General features: G+C 41.3%; 1 protein-coding gene across 1 annotated transcript; it reads right to left on the bottom strand.

Annotated features, from left to right (window-relative positions):
• Positions 1 to 2,152: 2,152 nt before the first annotated feature.
• Positions 2,153 to 6,193, bottom strand: LIPT2 (lipoyl(octanoyl) transferase 2). The gene is made up of 2 exons (XM_007109095.3): positions 5,743 to 6,193; positions 2,153 to 4,773 (listed from the first exon to the last, which is right to left on the bottom strand). The coding sequence occupies exons 1-2, from the start codon at positions 6,188 to 6,190 to the stop codon at positions 4,544 to 4,546; spliced, it is 678 nt and encodes a 225-aa protein (XP_007109157.1). The 5' UTR covers positions 6,191 to 6,193; the 3' UTR covers positions 2,153 to 4,543.
• Between the last annotated feature and the right edge of the window lie 14,302 nt (positions 6,194 to 20,495).

Here is a 20,495-nt window from a genome sequence, read left to right as displayed (position 1 = left end):
GATGCAGGGGACACGGGTTCGTGCCCCGGTCCGGGAAGATCCCACATGCCGCGGAGCGGCTGGGCCCGTGAGCCATGGCCGCTGAGCCTGCGCGTCCGGAGCCTGTGCTCCGCAACGCCAGAGGCCACAACAGTGAGAGGCCCGCGTACCGCAAAAAAAACCCACCCCAAAACAGATACTACATGCTACTTGATGTAAGAACACACCATCACCTACAAAGCAGATGTGCTAAAAAAAATCGTACCTGAATCATGCCAATTGTCAGGATCTACTTTTTAACCTTCAGGAAACAGGAGAAAAAGATAAAAAGATGGCGGGGGAACCATAGGTGAAATGAGACATTTATGAGACATATGAACCAAATTCAGTGTGTAGACCTTGTTTGAATCCTGGTTTGAACAAACCAACTACAGGAAGGAAGGAGGGATGGAGGGAGGGGGGGGAGGAGGGAGAAAGAAAGAAATCTGAATATTAACTGAATATTTGTTGATATTGAATAAGTATTTTTATATGTGTTAATGATATACTGTGGTTATGTTGTTTTTAAAGAGTCCTTATCTTTTGGGAATACATGCTGAAATATTTATGCATGAAATAATATGGTACCTGTGATTTGCTTCACAACAATCCAGGGAGGAGGCAGGATATGGGCACTGGTTTAGATAAACTAAGAATGGCCATGAGTTGATTGTTTCACCTGCGTGATGGGTACCTGGGGTTCATGGGGTTCGTTGTATGTTTGAAAGATTTTATAATAAAAAGCTTTAAAGATGAAGAAAAATCTAAGATGCTAGAACATTTAAAATTCAGGCATTGCTGATGGGAATATAAATTGGTATGTTTTATGAAAGGTAATATGACAACATCTATTAAAATAAAAATGCACGTATCCTTTGACTCAGAAAATCACTTCTAGAAACGCAAACTGTGCTCACCATGTGTGATACAATATGCAGACACACACACAGACACACATGCACATTTATATAGGGATCCTCATTGCAGCCTTGTTTGTAAAAGAAAAAGATTAGTAATAACCTAAACATCCTCAATAGGGGGCTAGCTAAATAAGTCATGGTAAATCCACTGAATGGAATACTCCACAGCTGTTTCTAAAAATGAGGATGACTCCACAGCCGTTTTTAAAAATGAGGATGTTCTTTATATACTGACCTGAAACAATCTTACAAAGTGCAGGGATGTGTGTATAGTATGCTACTATATGAAAAAGAATGTACACATATAAGCATGTATGCTTATATATATATATAATATCTATGAAGAATATAAGTAAGACATTTGCCATCATTTAGGCTTCCAGGAAAGGGACTGGGTTTACAGGGGAAAGGGATTAGGAATAAGACTTACATTTCAATGGTAGCATTTTGTACCTTTTAAATTTTATTCCATGTGTATGCATTGCCTATATTTTTTTAAAAGATCTAAGTTTTAAAAGAAATAAAAACAAGATTAAGATGTTAAAAATATAAAGACTAGCAATGTGGGAAGATCTTTGTAATACTATGGTTTAAAATAGTATACATTTTATCCACATAATAATTCATAATAGAATTATAAAACAGAATAGAATAGAATAATAAAAGATGTCTGCTCATAATCAAGTGCTGGAAACACACAAATGAAAAGAATGTTTTTTTAGGTGGGAGTGCAAGTGTTGTTTGTTAAAACTTTTTAGTTATTATAATATGGTATGATAATAGGTAAGGTAAATTAGGATTTAGTGAAAAAATTAGATTTTGATTGCAAATATCTGATTTCCATGAAGGTTTTCAGTCAGAGGCTTTTTTCATGAAGCGAGGTGCACCTGGTCACACTGCCAGAGCAGGTTCTGTTTGGTTTCCTGCCAGCCTCGCTGAGGAACAAGATGCTGGGCCAGTCACTGCAGTTGGTCACGTCCTCACACTTAGCACTCATTCACCAGACCTTGGACAATTTGTTTATTTATGAGGAAAAGACTTCTCATAAACAAGAAGAGGCTTTCTGGAGGTGGAAAAGCCAGGGTGTTAACTATCCTCTTTCGTACACTCAGCTTCCTTCCTTGAGGAAGGGCCCCAGTGGGAAAGCGTAGGTGGGCTCTGCCCAGAAAGGAAGGAGAGTCGGGAACCCACAGCAGTGGCCTGAGCCAATTCCACACGTCCGGCCTCAGCCTAACTCTGGCTTTCTGCCCTGCGTCCTCCTCAGCTCTGTCGACCCACCTGTTCTTGGAGGCATGTCTCCTCCAGGATACCTGCCCTGCTCACCCTTCAGAGGCAGCTGTGGAAGAGTGGAAAAGAGCCCAGATTAGGAGCCAGGGACTGACTCTGCTCCTAACTAAGTGCATGACCTCAAATAAGTCACTTAGCCTCCCAAGCCTCAGTTTTTTCATCCATAAAATAAGCCTACCTATCTTGCTGTGCTGCCAGAAAAGTGAATGAGATCATCGTGTTGTCTCATTCTGGGTCCCGCACTATGTCTCTGCCTAGACTGCTTCTCAGTCTCCTTGGCCTGCTCCTCCTTGGCCCGTGCCTCACATTTATCAGTCCTCTGCCCTCCCCTTCTCTTTGGGCTCCCAGACCTAAACCATCACTCATCACAGCCATGCTCCAGATCCAAACACCCAACTGGCCCTCTCCACCTACATCATCCACAAGTATCTCAAACTTGATTTACCTAGAACTGAACTCATTATCATTCTTTCCAAACTTGGTCATTATCCATAGTTCTCTATCCCAGCAATACCTCTAACATCCACCCACTTGCTCAAGCCAGAAACCTGGGGATTTTCCTTGACTCTACTCCAGCATTCATGGATAACAGCAGCAGTAGCCGTCTTCCACTACATGGCCTGGGGAACAGAGAAAGCTGGACTGAAGTAAGATAGAATGAAGCAAACTCACCAAGAATCACGGCAGAGAACAGGAGAGAAAAGACCATGTGGGTTCCTAAAGGGCTACATGCTCTGGTTCTGTTCTGGAGCCCAGCTGCAGCCCGATCCTTGGATTTTATGAGACCCCCCTCAGTACCTTTTCCAATAACCCTCCCATTGTGGGGTTTGATTGTTTGTTTTTGCTTAAGTTAGTTTGAGTTGGGTTTCTACACTTGCAAATACAAGAGTCCTAATTAATATAAACATATTTTATCTGCCAGCATAAGCTGGTCATGCTGTGGTAATGGACAACCCTCACATTTTGGTGGCTGAACTCCACCACATGTCCATCAGCAGCAGGGAGCTCTGCTCATTGCAGTCCCTCAGGAAGCAACCGCCATCTTGAATGTTGTTGGTTACTGTTCCACAGAGCCAGGACTGGAACTAGAGTTGCCTGACTTCTCATTCAAGGCTCTTTCTACTCTTAACTGCCTGTGGTAGTCAGTCTCCAAGATGGCCCTTAATGATCCTCACCTCCTATCACCCTTGTGCAGTCCCTTCCATACTGAATAGGGCTCACATATTAAGAAACTGCAGAAATGACTGTGTGACTTCCAATGCTGGGTCATAAAAGATATTGTGGCTTCCACCTTGTCTCTTTCTGGCATCACTTGCTCTGGGGGAAGCCAGTTGCCAGGTCATGAGAACGTTCAAGCAGCCCTGTGGAGTGATGAGGAGCTAAGGTGAGGAATTAAGGCCTCCTTTTAACAACTACTACCAATGAAGCATGTGAGTGAATCATCTTGGAAGCTGATTCTCCAGCCCCAGTCAAACCTTCAGATGAGAGGTGCCCCAGCTGACATCTTGATTGCACCTGAGGGACCCTGACCAGAACCACCCAACTAAGCTTCTCCCGAATTCCTGACCCACAGTATATGAGATAATAAATGTTTATTCTTTTAAGTCATTAAGTTTTGGGGTGATTTGTTACACAGCAATAGATAATTACTCTAGAACCTTACAAACAGAGATCTTGTATAAGAAAAACTTACTTCTATCTTTGGCATTTGTACAGTGTGAGAAATTATTCTTCCCTTTCCCCTAGCCTCTGGCCTAGCTCATGTTACCTAACTAAAATAGCTATCAGGCTTGAGGAATCCAACCCAGGAACACAGAATCCCATTTTATTCTTTAAAGAGGCCTTTCCCTTTCCCTTTTATTGCAGAAAGCACCCAGGTCTCCTGAGAATGAAAAAGCACATCACATCACCTTCACCTGGATGATCCAGAGAAATGATTCTTACAAAAATCAAAGGAACTGGAGCCCAGGCTTCCCCAGTTAAATACAGTATTGAGGAAATAATAAATATTTGAGAAATGACACTCCATGATATGAGTTTTTCTAAGCTGAGAAAATGGTGTCAACAGTAGTGCTAATGCCTTATATTTATACAGCATGCTTTTCACAATGTTTTCACATCTATATCTGAGGTAGGTGGGGAAGACATAAATAAACCAGGATACATATGGAACCAGTGGCTCAGAGCTCATGATTTGCCCATAGTCTCATGGTGTGTGAATGACAGGGCTGGGTCTAGAATCTGGGTTTCAGTGACTCCAAGTCAGGTGTGGTGCTTTCCAAGGCAGGACCTCCAGGCTGTGATAATATAAATGCCCTTCAGTTGGGGCTGTCCTCTGAGATCAATGTGCACTTGTAGGTCTCTTTAAAGGCCTCAAGGAAACGTGGTATTACTTCATCCACAGTGACATGCCTCTGGAGCTCCTTACTCAGGGAAGTGACACCTGTCCCAACCAGCCCACAGGGCACAATGTGCTCAAACCACGTGAGGTCCGTAGAACAGTTCAGCGCCAGGCCGTGAGATGTAATGTGCCTTCCACAGCGGACTCCTGCAAGGCAAACCAATGGGTCTTAGAATAGGTACCCTCCCTCCCCAGGCTTCATGATCCCCCTCAGTGTGATGAGGAAACTGGACTAGACCACTGACTTTCCAACTTCGTTTCTACAGCACCCAAGGGGTTGTGCACAGATCAGGGGAGGGGGACAAAATGGGAGGAGAGGTGTGTCGCTCCACAGTAGCTGCACTTATTATGGAGATTACAGAAAATGTCCTTTAACAAAGAGATTCCTCCGTTGCTTAAAAAAAAGTTTGAAAAAACTTTTTCACCCTTATTGTCCTGATACTGTGAAGTACCCTGGCAATTCACTTCCCGTGTGTCTCCATTGGTAAAAATGAGTGTTGAACGAGTTGGCCTCTGAGGGCCCTTCTAGTTCTGAATATTTCAGTGAAGAGGGTTAAAAACTTTGTTTCTTGTTTATTTGTTTTTACATGTAATGAGATATTTATTCAGCCTTAAAAAGGAAGAAAATCCTGACACACACTACAACAGAGATGAACCTTGAGGACATTACGCTAAGTGAAATAATCCAGTCACAAAAAGACAACTACTGTATGATTCCACTTAAATGAGTTACCTAGAGAAGTCAAATTCATACAGATAAAAGTAGAATGGAGGTTGTCAGGGGCTAGGGGGAAGGTGAAATGGGGAGTTGTTTAAAAGTGTAGTTTAAATTTTGAGATGAAAAGAGTTCTGGAGATTGGTTGCATAACAATGTGGAAGCACTTAACACTACTGAACTGTACACTTTAAAATGGTTAAGATGGTACATTTTATATTATGTGTATTTTACCACAATTTTTTTTTTAAAAAGGGGAAAAAAAAATCATTCAGAGGAAGAAAGATACATCAGGACTAGTTCTGATTCAAAGCCCGCGCCAGATACACCTCCTCCCAGCCGGAGCTCTACCCTCACCACCATTGGTCCGGCCCCGCCAGGCCCCGCCCCGAGGCGCTCACCGATTGCGCAGATCTTACGCTCGCCCAGCCAAACGCCGGTGTAGGGTGGGGGCCGCGCGCGGGCCCCTGGTAGGCCCTGGAGCTCGCACAGGCGCACGGCGCACGCCTCCAGCGCCGCCACGTGGGCGCGCAGGCGCAGGCCAAGGGGTCGCAGGTCGAGTACGGGGTGGCAGAGCAGCTGGCCCGGGCCGTGGAAGGTGGCTAGGCCGCCGCGGCCAATGGCGCGCACCTCGGCACCCAAGGCCCGCAGCCGCGTCGCCTCCTCGGACGTCAGGCCGCCGCGCAGCCCGGCGGTGTACACGGGCCCCGCGGGCTCGCAGAGCAAGAGCGCGCCCGCCTCGGTCCCTGGCTCGGCCTGCAGCCGCCGCAGCCAGCGCTCCTGCAGCGCCAGCAGCTCGGCATACGGCACCTGACTCAGCCGCAGCAGCCGTACCGCCGGCTGCCGCATTGCGCGGGCCGCGGCGTTTGCGGGGCCCCGCCTCCTGCCTGGGCCTGGGGGTGTGCTGGGAGGGGCGGGGACTCGGGGACTTGTCCGGAGTCTCCGCCCCCAAATGCTTGTTACTGGCTGTTGAGAGACTGTACGGTACCTAGGGCAAGGTGTGTCTCTTTTCATTCGTTCATTCCAACAACCAGTATTTAGGGCCTGTTTGTGTTCTGCAGGCCCTGCCCTAGGTGCTTGATACAGTAGTGTACATTGTATGGAAAAAGAAAAAGGTCTGTCCTGGGAAGCTTACATTTTTACAGCAGGCAATAAGCAAGTTATTAAAGCATTAAATAAATAAGGTTATTTCAAATACTGATAACTGCTATGAAAAGAAAAGTAAAATAGGGTAATACGTGTTCTGAGTGGAGTTCCCCGAGGAAGAGGGAGATTAACATGCAGGAGGTTTATTGGGGGGCGATGGGGTGAAGGTACTTTGAAGGCCAAGCCTGTAAGGGAGTGATGGAAGCAGGATTAGGCAGAAGGAGAGATTGAATTGTGAAACTATCTAAGCAGAAGCCTCAGCCAATCCCAAAGAATGCTCTGAGCCTGGGATGATCTTTCAGAATTATTCCAAATTAAAGAAGGGGGCCAGAAATTTATGTCCTTGCATTGACCAGTGATGGAGGCTGTATGTGGACAGGTCCTGTAACTTTTGGCAAGGCTGTTTCCTTTGGAAGAGGGCAATTCCCAGAGAGAAATTGAGCCATGAGCAACCTACTCCCAGAAGCTGGGGGAATGACTGACTAGACCCTGAGGATGGATCTGGATCACAGCATCCATTATGTTGTATTGGAGTGTGATTTAAACAAATCTAAATTCATTTAATAAACTTTTACTGGGTACCAACTATGTGTTTGGCCCATTGCTATGTGAAGAGGTTACACAAGACTATCCTACCCCTGTATTCCTAATAGCACACAGAACCCAGTTTTTATGTCCTCAATCTATCCTCTGAATGTGTCTTCTAAGCTGCAACCAAAGATTGTTTAATTGAAAGGAAGAAAGCAGAGAAGTATAGAGAATAATGTAACAAATTACCGTTTACCCACCATCCAGGCTTATCAAATTTTAATATTTTATTACTTTTGCTCAGGTCTTTTTTAATTTTAGAAACTAATAACATTGATCACTCCCATAGGTACCTGAAAGATTTCATAAATGTAGACATAAAATCCTAAGCAAATATTAGCAAATTTATCCAGCAATAAAGTATTGTTTATCCCAGGAATGAAAATTGGCTTAACATTCTAAAATCAAAAAATATAATTTTCACCGAAAAGGAGAAAAACCATGAGATTATTTTCAATAAATGCATAAAAAGCAGTTGGTAAAAATCAACACCTACTCTAACTAAAATTCTCATCAAACTAGGAAGAGAAGAGAAATTCTCCAATCTGATGAAGTGTATTGCATCAATCAGGATTTAGATGACAGAAACCACACAGGTAATATCTTAATTAAATTTTTTATTTTGAGAAAATGGTAGACTCACATGCAATTGTAAAGAATAATACAGAGAGATCCTGTGTACCCTTTACCCAGATTCCCTCAAAGGTAATGTCTTGCCAACGTCACAGTTGGGATATGGACATCGATACGGTCAAGATACAGAACATTTCGATCACCATAAGGATCTCTCATGTTGCTCTCTTATATCTACACCACTACTTAACTCCCAGCAAACAATTATCTGTGTTATATAAATAGCATCATATGGTATGTAAACTTTGGGAACTGGCTTTGTTTTTCCACTCAGCATAATTTTCTAGAGACTCATCTGGGTTGTTGCATGTATAAATATTCATTTCTTTTTATTGATGAGTAGTATTCCATGATATGGCTGTACCATAGTTTGTTTAACCACTCATCCATTGAAGAATAACTAGGTTATTTCCAGTTTTCAGATATTCTGAATAAAGCTGCTACAAATGTTCATGTAAAAGTTTTTAATGTGAAAATAAGTTTTCATTTCTCTGGAATAAGTACCAAGAGTGTAATTACTGGATCACATGGTAGCTGCTTGTTTAGTTTTTCAAGAAACTGCCAAACTGCTCTCCAGAGTAGCTGTACCATTTTACATTCCCACTAGCAATATATATATGAATGATGTAGTTTCTCTGCATCCTTGCCAACATTTGCATTACCACTATTTTTTATTTTAGACATTCTGATAGGTGTATAGTGGTATTTCATTGTGATTTTAATTTGTATTTCCCTAAAGGCTAATGGTGTCGAACATCTTATCATGTGCTTGTTTTCCATCTGTATATCCTCTTCAATGAAATATCTGTTCATGCTTTATGCCCATTTTCTAATTGATTTTCATTTTTTTACTGTTGAGTTTTGAGAGTTCTTTGTATATTCTAAATACTAGTCTTTTATCAGATATATGGTTTGTAAATAGTTTCTCTCACTCTATGGCCTGTACTTTCATCCTCTTAACAGGGTCTTTTGCAGAGCAAAAGTTTATAGTTGTGATAAAGTCAAATTTATCCACTTTTCCTTTTATGGATCTTACTGGTCTAAGAAGTGTTTGCCTAGCCCTAAGTACTGAAGATTTTCTCCTCTTTTTCCCTAAGTTTTGAAACTTTGGAGTTTTTTGTTTTGTTTTGTTTTTTTGCAGGTTGTGTGTGTGTGTTGCCTATGGATGGATGTCCCATTGCTTCAGCACTATTTGTTCAAAAGGCTATGTTTCCTAATTTAATTGCTTTTACAGCTTTGTCAAAAATCAGTTGGGCCTACTTTTGTGGGCCAATTTCAAGGTTCTCTTCCATTGATCTGTATGTCTTTCCCTCTACCAATACCGCATATTCTTGATTGCTGTAACTATATAATAAGGCTTAAAATCAATCTGATTCTTCCTACTTTATTCTTTCTCTTTCCAAAATTGTTTTAGTTATTGCAAAATGGTTTCATTATTTGCCTTTTCATATACATTTTAGAATAATCTTGTCTATATCTAAAAAAATCTTGAGATTTTTATAAAAACTGCATTAAACTTATATATCAATTTGGGGAAAATTGACATATTTGCTACATTGGGTCTTCCAGTCCATGAACATGGTACATCTCACCATTTATTTAGATCTTCTTTAAATTCCTTCATCAGCATTTTGTAGTTTTCAGCATACATATCTATATGTGTTTTGTTAGATTTCTGCCCAAGTATTTCCCTTTTTTGAGTGATTCTAAATGGTATTGTACTTTTAATTTCTGAGTCCATATGTTCATTGAAAATATAAAGAAATGCAACTGATTTTTTGTATGTTTATCTTGCATCCTGCAATCCTTGCTGAATTCACTTATTAGTCCTAAGAGTTTTTTGTAGATTCCTTAGACAATCTTGTCATCTGCAAATAGGGACAGTTCTATTTTCTTCCTTTCTGATGGGTATGCATTTAATTCCCTTGTTTTGCCTTTTTTGCACTGAATATAACTTCCAGTACTATGTTGAATAAGAGTAGTAAGAGCAGACATCCTTGCCTTTTTCTAGTCTTAGGAGGAAAGCATTCAATCTTTCACTGTTAAGTATACAGTTAGTTGTAGGTTTTTTGTAGATGATCTTTATCAAGTTGAGGGAGTTTTCCTCTATTCCTGTTTTCCTGAGAGTTTTTATTATGAAGGATGTTGAATCTTGTCAGAAGCTTTTTTTTGCAATGATTGCTATGATCTTGTTATCTTTTCTTCTTTAGCCCGTTAATGTGGTAGATTGCATTGATTGATTTTTTGGACTGACTCTTGAATGTTGACTAACCTTGCATAGCTGGAATAAATCCTATTTGGTTGTGCTGTAATTCTTTTTTTACATTGTTGTATTTGGTTTGCTAGCATTTTGTTGAGAATTTTTACAACTAAGTTTATGAGAGATATTGGTCTATAGTTTTTTTTTTTTTGTCCTTCTTTGGTTTTTAGGGTAATACTAGCTTCATAAAATAAATTGGGAAGTATCTGTCCTCTTTTATTTTCTGGAAGATGTTGTGTAGATTGTCTTCATTTCCTTTAAACATTTGGTACAATTCTCTGTGAAACCATCTGAGCCTGGAGATTTCTTTTGGGGAGTTTTAAAATTACAAATTCAAATCTCTTCATAGTTTAGAGCTCTTCAAATTATCTATTTCATATTGGGTGAGTTGTAGTAGTTTGTGTTTTTCAAGGAATTAGTCCATTTTATCTAAGTTGTCAAATTTATGTGTGTAGAGTTGTTTGTGGTATTCACTTATTTTCCTTTTTATGTTTACATGGTCTATAGTGAGGTCCTTTTTGTCATTCCTGATGTTGATAATTTGTATCTTCTTTCTCGTTTGTCAGTCTTGCTAGAGGGTTGTTAATTTTATTACTTTTTCCAAAGGATCAGCCCTTTGTTTTATTGTTTCTATTATTTTTATGTTTTCAGTTTCATTTATTTCTGTTTTTATCTTTATTATTTACTTCCTTCTGCTTGCTTTGGATATATTTGGTTCTTCTTTTCCTGTGTTTTCTCAATGGGAGCTTAAATAATTGATTTGAGATTTTTCCTCTTTTCTAGTATATGGATTTAGTGCTAAATTTAGTGATAACTTTTTCCCTCTCAGTGTGACTTTAGCTGTATCCAACAAAGTTTGGTATGTTCTTTGTTCACTTTCATTCAGTTCAATGTATTTTTAAAAATTTCCCTTTAGATTTCCTCTTTGACTTATGGATTACTTTGAAGTATGTTGTATTCCTGTTATCCTTCTGTTACTGATTTCTAGTTTTATTCCATTATGAACAGCGAACACACTCTGTATGATTCCAATTCTTTTTTAAAAAAATATTTTTTTATTTATTTGGTTACACCAGGTCTTAGTTTTGGCAGGCAGCCTCCTTAGTTGCAGCTCCAGGGCTCCTTAGTTGTGGCTAGCCAGATCCTCAGTTGTGGCATGCAAACTTTTAGTTGTGGCATGCATGTGGGATCTGGTTCCCTGACCAGGGATTGAAGTGGGCCCCCTGCATTGGGAGCATGGAGTCTTATCCACTGTGCCACTAAGGAAGTCCCTGTATGATTCCAATTCTTTAAAAAAATTTTTAATGGCCCAGCATGTGGTCTGTCTTGGTATATATTCTGTGGGCACTTTAAAAGAATGTGTATTCTGTGGTTGGTGGGTGCAGTGTTCTGTAAATGTTAATTAGAATCTGTTGGTCAATGGTGGTGGTGAGTTCTTCTATATCCTTGCTGATTTTCTCTCTAGTTGTTCTACCAATTGTTCAGAGATGGGTACTGAATTCTCCAACTATAATTGTGGACTTACCTATTTCGCCCTTAAGTTCTATCAGTTTTTGCTTCACATATTTTTCAGCTCTGTTGCTTGGTGCATATCCATTTATGTTTGCTATGTGTTCTTGGTGAATTGACCCTTTGTAATTTTATAATGTTATTGTCTCTGATAACTTTTTTTGCTCTGAAGTTTACTTTATCTGATATTATTTTAGCCACTCCTGCTTTCCTTTGATTAATTTTGCATGATTTATCTTTTTCCATCCTTTTACTTTGTCTGCCTTTATTGTTACATTTAAAGTGAGTTTATTCTGTGACGAAGTGAGAGAGTGGCATGGACGTATATACACTACCAAATGTAAATTAGATAGCTAGTGGGAAGCAGCCGCATAGCACAGGGAGATCACCTCTGTGCTTTGTGACCACCTAGAGGGGTGGGATAGGGAGGGAGGGAGGGTGACGCAAGAGGGAAGAGATATGGGAACATATGTATATGTATAACTGATTCACTTTGTTGTAAAGCAGAAACTAACACACCATTGTAAAACAGTTATACTCCAATAAAAATGTTAAAAAAATAAATAAAGTGAGTTTATTATACACATCATATAGTTGGGTTATGTTTTTTTCCACTAAGCCAATCTCTGTCTTTTAATTAGTGTATTTAGACCATTTAGGTTAAGGTAATTATTGATATATTAAGGCTTAAGCCTGACCCTGTTTTTGTTTTTGTTTGTTCTCTCTGTTTATTATTTCTGTTTTCTTTTTCCCATCTTCCTGTGCTTAATATCATTAATCATATGGAAATGTAAATTAAAACCACAATGAAATGTCATTATACAATCACTAAAAATTAAGAAGACTGAAGACATCAAGTATTGCCAAGGTTGCAGAGCAACCAGAACTCTCACATATTGCTGGTTGTAGTGTAAAATGGTGTAAACACTTTTGACAAAGGTCTAGCATTTTTCATGAAATTAAATATACACCTATCCTATGACCCAGTTTTAATCCTAAGAATTTATCCATGATAAATGGAAACATTTATACCACAAAAAGATTTGTACAACAAAGCCCACTGCAACTTTATTTACAATATTTCCAAATTGGAAACAGCCCAGGTGCCTTTCAGTAAGAGAACTGATATACTGTGATATATTCATACAATGGAATACTGCTCAGAAATTAAATTGGACAAACTATCTTCCATGAGTAGCATAGTGTGTGGCTCACAGGAGTCTCAAGTACTATGACTATGCTAAGTGCTTCATGCAGTTTATCTTATTTAATCCTTCCAGCCCTAAGGGGTAATCATCATTACTATTGCTAAGTGCCTTGCATATATTTTCTTATTTGATCCTGACACCAGCAGCTGATATACTGAAATACAATTTAATTCCAATGCTAACCACCCAGAGTTAGCAGCAGACTCCACAGGTTCAAGAGCATACTTCCTGGGACTTCTCTGATGGCACAGTGGTTAAGAATCCACCTGCCAATACGGGGGACACAGGTTTGAGTCCTGGTCTGGGAAGATCCCACATGCCGCGGAGCAACTAAGCCCGTGCGCCACAACTACTGAGCCTGTGCTCTAGAGCCCGCGTGCCACAACTACTGAAGCCCACTTGCGTAGAGCCTGTGCTCCACAGCGAGAGAAGCCACCGCAATGAGAAGCCCGTGCACCGCAATGAAGAGTAGCCTCCGCTCTCGGCAACTAGAGAAAGCCCATGCGCAGCAACAAAGACCCAAAGCAGCCAAAAATAACTAACTAAATAAATAAATAATTAATTTTTTTAAAAAAAGAGCATACTTCCCAACAAGACTGTCCTCACTTCAGATGCCAGTTGCACTTTTGAGGGTTCCCCAACCACCAGCATTTCTGACCAAATGCCTACAAATTCTGGGGTTCCCATAACCCCCTTGGGTTCAATGATTTGCTAGAAGAACTCACAGAACTCAGAAAAGCATTATACTTATGATTACAGTTTTATTATAAAGGATACAAATCAGTTTCAGTTAAATGAAGAGACACACAGGGTGGGGTCTGTGAGAGTTCTGTATGTAGAGCTTTCATGACCTCTCCTCATGGAATCAGGATATGTCACCCTCCAGGAACACTGATGTGTTCATCATCTAGGAAGCTCTACTGGGCTATGGTGTCCAGAGTTTTTATTGGAATTTCATTACAAAGGCATGATTGATTGAAGCATTGGTCACATGCTTGAACTCAATCTCCAGTTCTTTTCCTTGTCCCTAGAGATCAGGTTGGCTCAGAGTCCCAACCCTCTAACCACATGGTTGGTCTTTATGATGACCAGCCCCCATCCTGAGTCATCCCATCTCTTAGCAGAAACTCAGATTTATGATCCAAAGAGCTCATGATAACAAAGATACTCCTATTACTTTGGAAATTCCAAGGGTTGCAATTCACCTTCCCAGTAGTCAGGGACAGAGGCCAGTCAAATTCTTTATTACATAAGAGATGGGCATTATTATTGCCCCCATTTTACAGATAAGTAGAGACCTACAGAGGTTGCTCAAAGTCACACACCTAGTAAGTAGCAAAACCAGGACTCAAACCTAGGTATGTCTGACCAAAATCTTGATACTCCTCCACTATATATATTGTCTGAAAATAAATGCTCACTATTTCCTGAATGAATAAATTACTAGGAAAATATCAAAAATGATTCTGAAATTTCTAGCTTGGGGGACTGAAAATGATCAAGGCCTTTCTAAGAACTTCATTGGTCCTCCATACATATATTTTTTAGGTCCTATCCTATATTAAAATGTTTCTATATCCCATATAAAATATTGTTTCTTCACTGAAAATATTTTAAAGGATTTTTAAATTTTTACTTTGAAGTCATTTGCTGTCTACTTAAATTATGACAAGATTTGATTTCTTGTCAGTCACAGCCCGTACATGGAATGTTTGCAAAGTGAGAAAATCAAACTTAGAAATTTTGTTTTGTTTTGTTGTTTGTTTTTTATTTTTGGCCGTGCCACGTGGCTTGCAGGATCTTAGTTCCCTGACCAGGGATCCAACCCACGTCCTCGGGAGTGAAAGCGCAAAGTCCTAACCACTGGACCGCCAGGGAATTCCCTACAGATTTTTTTTTTTTTTTTTTTTTTTGGGTACACGGGCCTCTCACTGTTGTGGCCTCTCCCGTTGCGGAGCACAGGCTCCGGACGCGCAGGCTCGAACCCGTGTCCCCTGCATCGGCAGGCGGACTCTCAACCACTGCGCCACCAGGGAAGCCCCCTACAAATTATTTTTAAATGTAATCAAATGTTTATGAATACCAACTCCAGCTCTTGCCTGAAGGTCTGCATCTCAGCCAGGGGCAGGGCCGCTGCATTGCACAATGGCAGGGAGCATCATTCTCATAGACTGCAATGCAGATGTGCCCCCTGGAGTTGTCCAATGCAATAACTCTGGCCAGTGAGTCAGGGGAAAGATGGAGAGCCCCCATCCACTGCACAACCAGAAGTATCATGTATCAAGTGTACTCACTACTTCTCATGTCCAGAATTTAGTCACATGACTACATCTGGCTTCAGGAGGTGCTGGGAAGTATATCTTGCTGGGTGATCTTGTGCCTGGTTAAAATTCAGGTGATCTATTAATAAAGGAGGGAGGGCATATGTAGCAGTCACTATCACAATTAAATTGAACAACCAATGAAGCTGATATAAATTTACAGTGGTAGACGTTTGTCTATTTATTGATTTTGATTTTATCGTTTTCTTTTGGTATTCTGGATTCTGTAAAAAAAAAAAAAAAAGGGAAGAGGTAGTCTGAAACTTTTCTCTAGGCCCTTGAAAATCTTGTCAGTACCAGGTGCTGAGCCTGTGGGGCCCAGTGGATACAAGGTCTCTGAGGATGATGAGTCCACTAACCAAAAGAGGGAACCCAGAGGGGGTGTGATCTCTCTTGGCTCCAGCCCCCCTCCTAGACAAGAAGGTAGCCCCTCAAAAGGTGTGTGCCCAGATTCCGTATGCAGTCTGTGGGGCTAACAGAGTACAGACACTTAAACATTAAATATCAACTAATCCTTATGTAGTTGATTAGTCCACAACTAATCCTTATGTAGGGGAATAGTCCACAGAGGTGGGGAAGGAGGAAGTGAGAACTGGACTGGGGACAGGGAATAACAACCAAAATGAGGCTCAGGGCCAAGAAATTAGGAAGGAGACAAAATAGCTGGACAGACTGGGTTTCAGAGCAGATTACAAAAGTCCCTGTGAGTCATCAATGGCAGTGCTGTTGTTTAAAAATAAACATAACATTTAGATAGCTCCAGGCTCTGAGGGAAAAACAGAGGTTGGATTGCTTAAGGCCCTGTCCCAGGGTACCTACAGTCTATAAGTAAATATGTATGAGGTGGGATCCCTGGATCCCACCTAGCCTAGAGCCTGGCACAAAGTAAGTTCTTAGTAAATATTTGTAGAATGAATGAATGATTTGTTAAATAAATAACTAGCTGTGTGTCCTTGAACTGGGACCTTTTACCAGGGGTCTCAACCATAAAAGGAAACACTGGGTCACTGTGGCCTTCAGGTCTCTAGTGACCCCAAATTTTCTGGACAGGAAGACTGATATCTGGCTACCATCACCTTAAAAAGTGTGCATCCCATAGCATGCTGCATCAAATCTAAACTCAACCCACAAGGTTCAGCTCAAAGACTGCCTCCTCCACAATGCCTCCCTACCCCTTCCCTCAACAAATTGTACCTCTTCTAGTACATAGTCTACCCAGGTTACTGTGTGTTGGGTTCATCATCCCCCCCCCTTGACCTGTGACCTGAGAATACAGAGTAAAGCTAATACTTATGTTGTACTTACCATGTGTCAGGCACTCTGAAAGCTTTAAAATCATCAGTGCACTTAATATCTTAACAACCATGAAGTAGGTACTATTTTTCCCTCAGTTCACAGATGAAAACTAGAGGCACAGAGTGAGTAACTTGTTTACCATTAGGCTGCTAGTAAGTGGCAGAGACAGGATTCAAATCTGGGTAGTCAGGGTCCAGAATCCTTGTCCTTAACCAGCACTCTGTCTTATTCCTCTTTAAACACCCCATAGCAAAAATCTCAGTTTGGCACATAGTAGATACTCAGTTAAAATGTCTATTGAATAAATAAATAAAAGCAGTAAACTGAGAAGCTGGGTATTAGAAGGGTATGCGGTTCCCCTGAGTATCCATCTGCTTATTCAGCCCCAGTCTTTCTCCAACATATGGGCTTAGTATGTGGTTCAGTCCATCCACCTATCCACTTATCATTCATCCATCCATCCATCCATCCATCCACCCATTCACCCATCTCTCCATCCATTCAATGAATAGTTACTGTCCTACCCCACCCCACAATGGGGGCCAGTGATACAAAAATGAATTGGCACAGTAGTGACAAATATGTCCATAGACAATGGCAGTACAGCATGACAGGAGCTACACAAAAGAGGGCACCACTAACTCTGCCTGGATGGAGTCAGGGACTTACTGAAGGGCATTTAGGGAAAGAAACATGACTGGAGCTCAGGGCTTCTGACTACCAGCCTGTGTGTTTTCCTTTACACTAGGGGCTCTGAAATCCATTTTTAGTAATGGAAACTTTCCAAAAATCTTATACAGATCCCCATTACATAAAGCAGAAAGCCTCTGCTTCTTGCTTTCTCCCTCGCTGTCTCAGCCTTTAAGTCACTTTTTTTTTTTAAATCACTAGCTCTCAACAGTGGAAGTTGGTCCAGTGAGATCTTAAGCCCATGCATAGATGGCAGCTGCTTCCCTCTAGCCTGTTTCCACCTATTTCACCTTACACACTGCAGCCAGAGACCTTTTAAAAACCCAGACCCATCTGTGCCACCCTTCAGTTTAAAAACATCCATTCATCAATTTGGCCAACGATACTTACTAAGTGCTTTCACTGTACAAGGTAAGAATGCCAAGAACAGAACAGATAGTCCCTGCCTGCTTTCAGGGGGTGGGGTGGGTGAGGGAGACAAGAAACCTGTGGGCAATTACTCAAATTGCTAAATAGGATGTGCTGATCAAGAATAAATCCGGAGAATGGCCTGAGGTAGAGATCTGCACAGGGGCCAGTGCTCCAAGAGCCTTAAAGGTCACTAAGGTTATTGATCTTTATCTTAAGAGCAAAGAGAATGCAGTTGAATGGTTTTTGTTTTGTTTTTTGTTTTTTAAAGGTGATTTTTAAAAATAAACTGATTTATTTATTTATTTATAGCTGTGTTGGGTCTTTGTTGCTGTGCGCAGGTTTTTTCTAGTTGCTGCAACCGGGGGCTACTCTTCGTTGCAGTACCTGGGCTTCTCATTGCGGTGGCTTCTCTTGTTGCAGAGCAGGGGCTCTCGGCACGTGGGCTTCGGTAGCTGTGGCACGTGGGCTGAGTAGTTGTGGCTCACGGGCTCTAGAGCACAGGCTCAGTAGTTGTGGCTCGCGGGCTCTAGAGCACAGGCTGAGTAGTTGTGGCGCACCCCAGGCACGTGGGCTTCGGTAGCTGTGGCACGTGGGCTGAGTAGTTGTGGCTCACGGGCTCTAGAGCACAGGCTCAGTAGTTGTGGTGCACGGGTGGCCTTAGTTGCTCCACGGCATGTGGTATCTTCCCAGACCAGGGCTCGAACCTACGTCCCCTGCCTTGCGGATTCTTAAGCACTGCGCCACCAGGGAAGTCCCCAGTTGAATAGTTTTAAGCAAGATAGCAATTTGTTGTTATTTATGTTTTAAGATCATGCTGGTTGCTACGTGGAGAGCAGACAGGGGGAAGACAAGAGTGGCAGCAGAGACGCCTGTTAAGAAGAGATTGTCCAAGTGAGAAATGATGGCAACCTGGGCTGGAGGGGGCAGTGGAGATGGAGAGGAGAGAGATTTAAGATACACTTGGGACCAGCCGATGGATTGGAAGCCATGGTGGGGGTGGGCGATGAAGAAAAAGGCGGGATCAAGGGCAGTTCCACCCATGGACCTGGGCCCTGTGCTTTAGAGGCCTTATATACACCCCTCCCCCACCACACACAAGAGTTTAATAAATTAGAGCACATGGTTGCCTTGACGCTCAGGAGCTGCACTGGCCCTGCGAGTCTTGTACATTAAACATTCCCTCTCGTGCCTAACCCCATTCAGGCCCCAGGGAAACACTTTTCCCACCAAGTGCATAGTTTAAGGAGGCAAATGTATCCACCTATATAACAACCATCCCACTCAGTCATGGATGCAAACCATTTCCATTCCACGTGTCTGAAGTTCTGTGTCTTGTGCTGCTGCCCACATCAGAGCTGGACACTTTGCTCTGGAGTACAGGGGGCATGTGAGTGGCACAGCTCTTTGGTGAGAGAAGAGACAAACAAATGAACTGGTCCTGTGGAATCTTTTCTCTCAGATAGCATGAGTGCATCATGAGGCGTCATTTCCCAGAGGAGCAGGGTCCATTTTCTTGCTTCTCTTTGAGTTCCAATTCATGGTCTAGGAGGAACTGAAGATTTGCTTGGTATTTGCAACAGTTGCAGGTGGCAGCTAATAATATTAAACAATTCATAGCACTCTTACATTTTTTTTTTTTGAAGATGTTGGGGGTAGGAGTTTATTAATTAATTTATTTATTTTTGCTGTGTTGGGTCTTCGTTTCTGTGCAAGGGCTTTCTCTAGTTGTGGCAAGGGGGGGCCACTCTTCATTGCGGTGTGCGGGCCTCTCACTATCGCGGCCTCTCTTGTTGCGGAGCACAGGCTCCAGGCGCGCAGGCTCAGTAGTTGTGGCTCACAGGCCTAGTTGCTCCGCGGCATGTGGGATCCTCCCAGACCAGGACTTGAACCCGTGTCCCCTGCATTAGCAGGCAGATTCTCAACCACTGCGCCACCAGGGAAGCCCTTACATTTGTTTTTAAGTAGGTCTGCTCATAGCATGATACTGATTCTTTGTGGACTTAGGTATTGCTTTAAGGAGTAATGAAAATCAAAATATAACTGGTAGTGATTTACATGATGAAATTAAAATGTTTTGGAAAATTCTCTCTTATTATTTATTATCTGTCTTAATGATTTTTATAAATTTATATTAATATAAAAATATAATTATTATGAAATGTGTAATTTATTGTGTGTTCCCATAAAATTTGACCATAATTTATAAAATTCACAATATACATTTTAAATCTAAAATATTACTTCAATAATTTTCTTGATAATTCCAGTTGCTACTGAAAAGTTTTTCTAAATGGAAATTAAAAAGTTAAAAAAATTAAAACATAGGATTCAACAAAGTTTATTTAATTTTGGACCTTACTGTCAATTAAACAAAATTATTTGTAAATGTTGATGATAACGCATAACTAGTGATTGTGCTAAGTGAAAGCAAGAAAATTTTTTATGAAATATATAATCATTTATGAGTCATATTTCTTTTTACTCATATATTACTGTCCACCAATAGGACACCATTAAATTCAGTCATCTTTGATATTTTGCCAACTTTCTTTTATTTTTGTTAATTACTTTTTTTTTTTTTTTTTTTTTTGCGGTATGCGGGCCTGTCACTGTTGTGGCCTCTCCTGTTGCAGAGCACAGGCTCCAGACGCGCAGGCTCAGCAGCCATGGCTAGGCCAAGGGCCTAGCCGCTCCGCGGCATGTGGGATCTTCCCGGACTGGGGCACAAACCCGTGTCCCTTGCATTGGCAGGCGGACTCTCAACCACTGCGCCACCAGGGAAGCCCAGTTAATTACATTTTAAAATTAAAATTAATTAATTTTTTGGCTGTGTTGGATCTTCGTTGCTGCATGCGGGCTTTCTCTAGTTGTGGCGAGGGGGGGCTACTCTACGTTGTGGTGCGCGGGCTTCTCATCGCGGTGGCTTCTCTTGTTGGGGAGCATGGGCTCTAGGCACGCGGGCTCAGTACTTGTGGCTCGCGGGCTCTAGAGCGCAGGCTCAGTATTTTTTTTTTTTTTTTTTTTTTTTTTTTTTTTTTTTTTTTTTTTTTTTTTTTTTTTTTTTTTTTTTTTTTTTTTTTTTTTTTTTTTTT

This window comes from Physeter macrocephalus, chromosome 16 (assembly GCF_002837175.3).
Source record: "Physeter macrocephalus isolate SW-GA chromosome 16, ASM283717v5, whole genome shotgun sequence".
In the NCBI taxonomy this organism is placed as follows: Eukaryota; Metazoa; Chordata; class Mammalia; order Artiodactyla; family Physeteridae; genus Physeter; species Physeter macrocephalus.
Note: the sequence above shows the minus strand (reverse complement) of the source record. Positions and strands in the feature narration are given on the sequence as shown.

What these genes read in the sequence shown, in the direction of transcription:
- LIPT2 (XM_007109095.3), bottom strand. Translation starts at nt 6,190, where the DNA reads ATGCGGCAGCCGGCGGTACGGCTGCTGCGGCTGAGTCAGGTGCCGTAT. An exon ending in GCGTAAGATCTGCGCAATCG is followed by an intron (nt 4,774 to 5,742) that starts GTGAGCGCCTCG and finishes TTTGCCTTGCAG; the next exon opens with GAGTCCGCTGTGGAAGGCAC.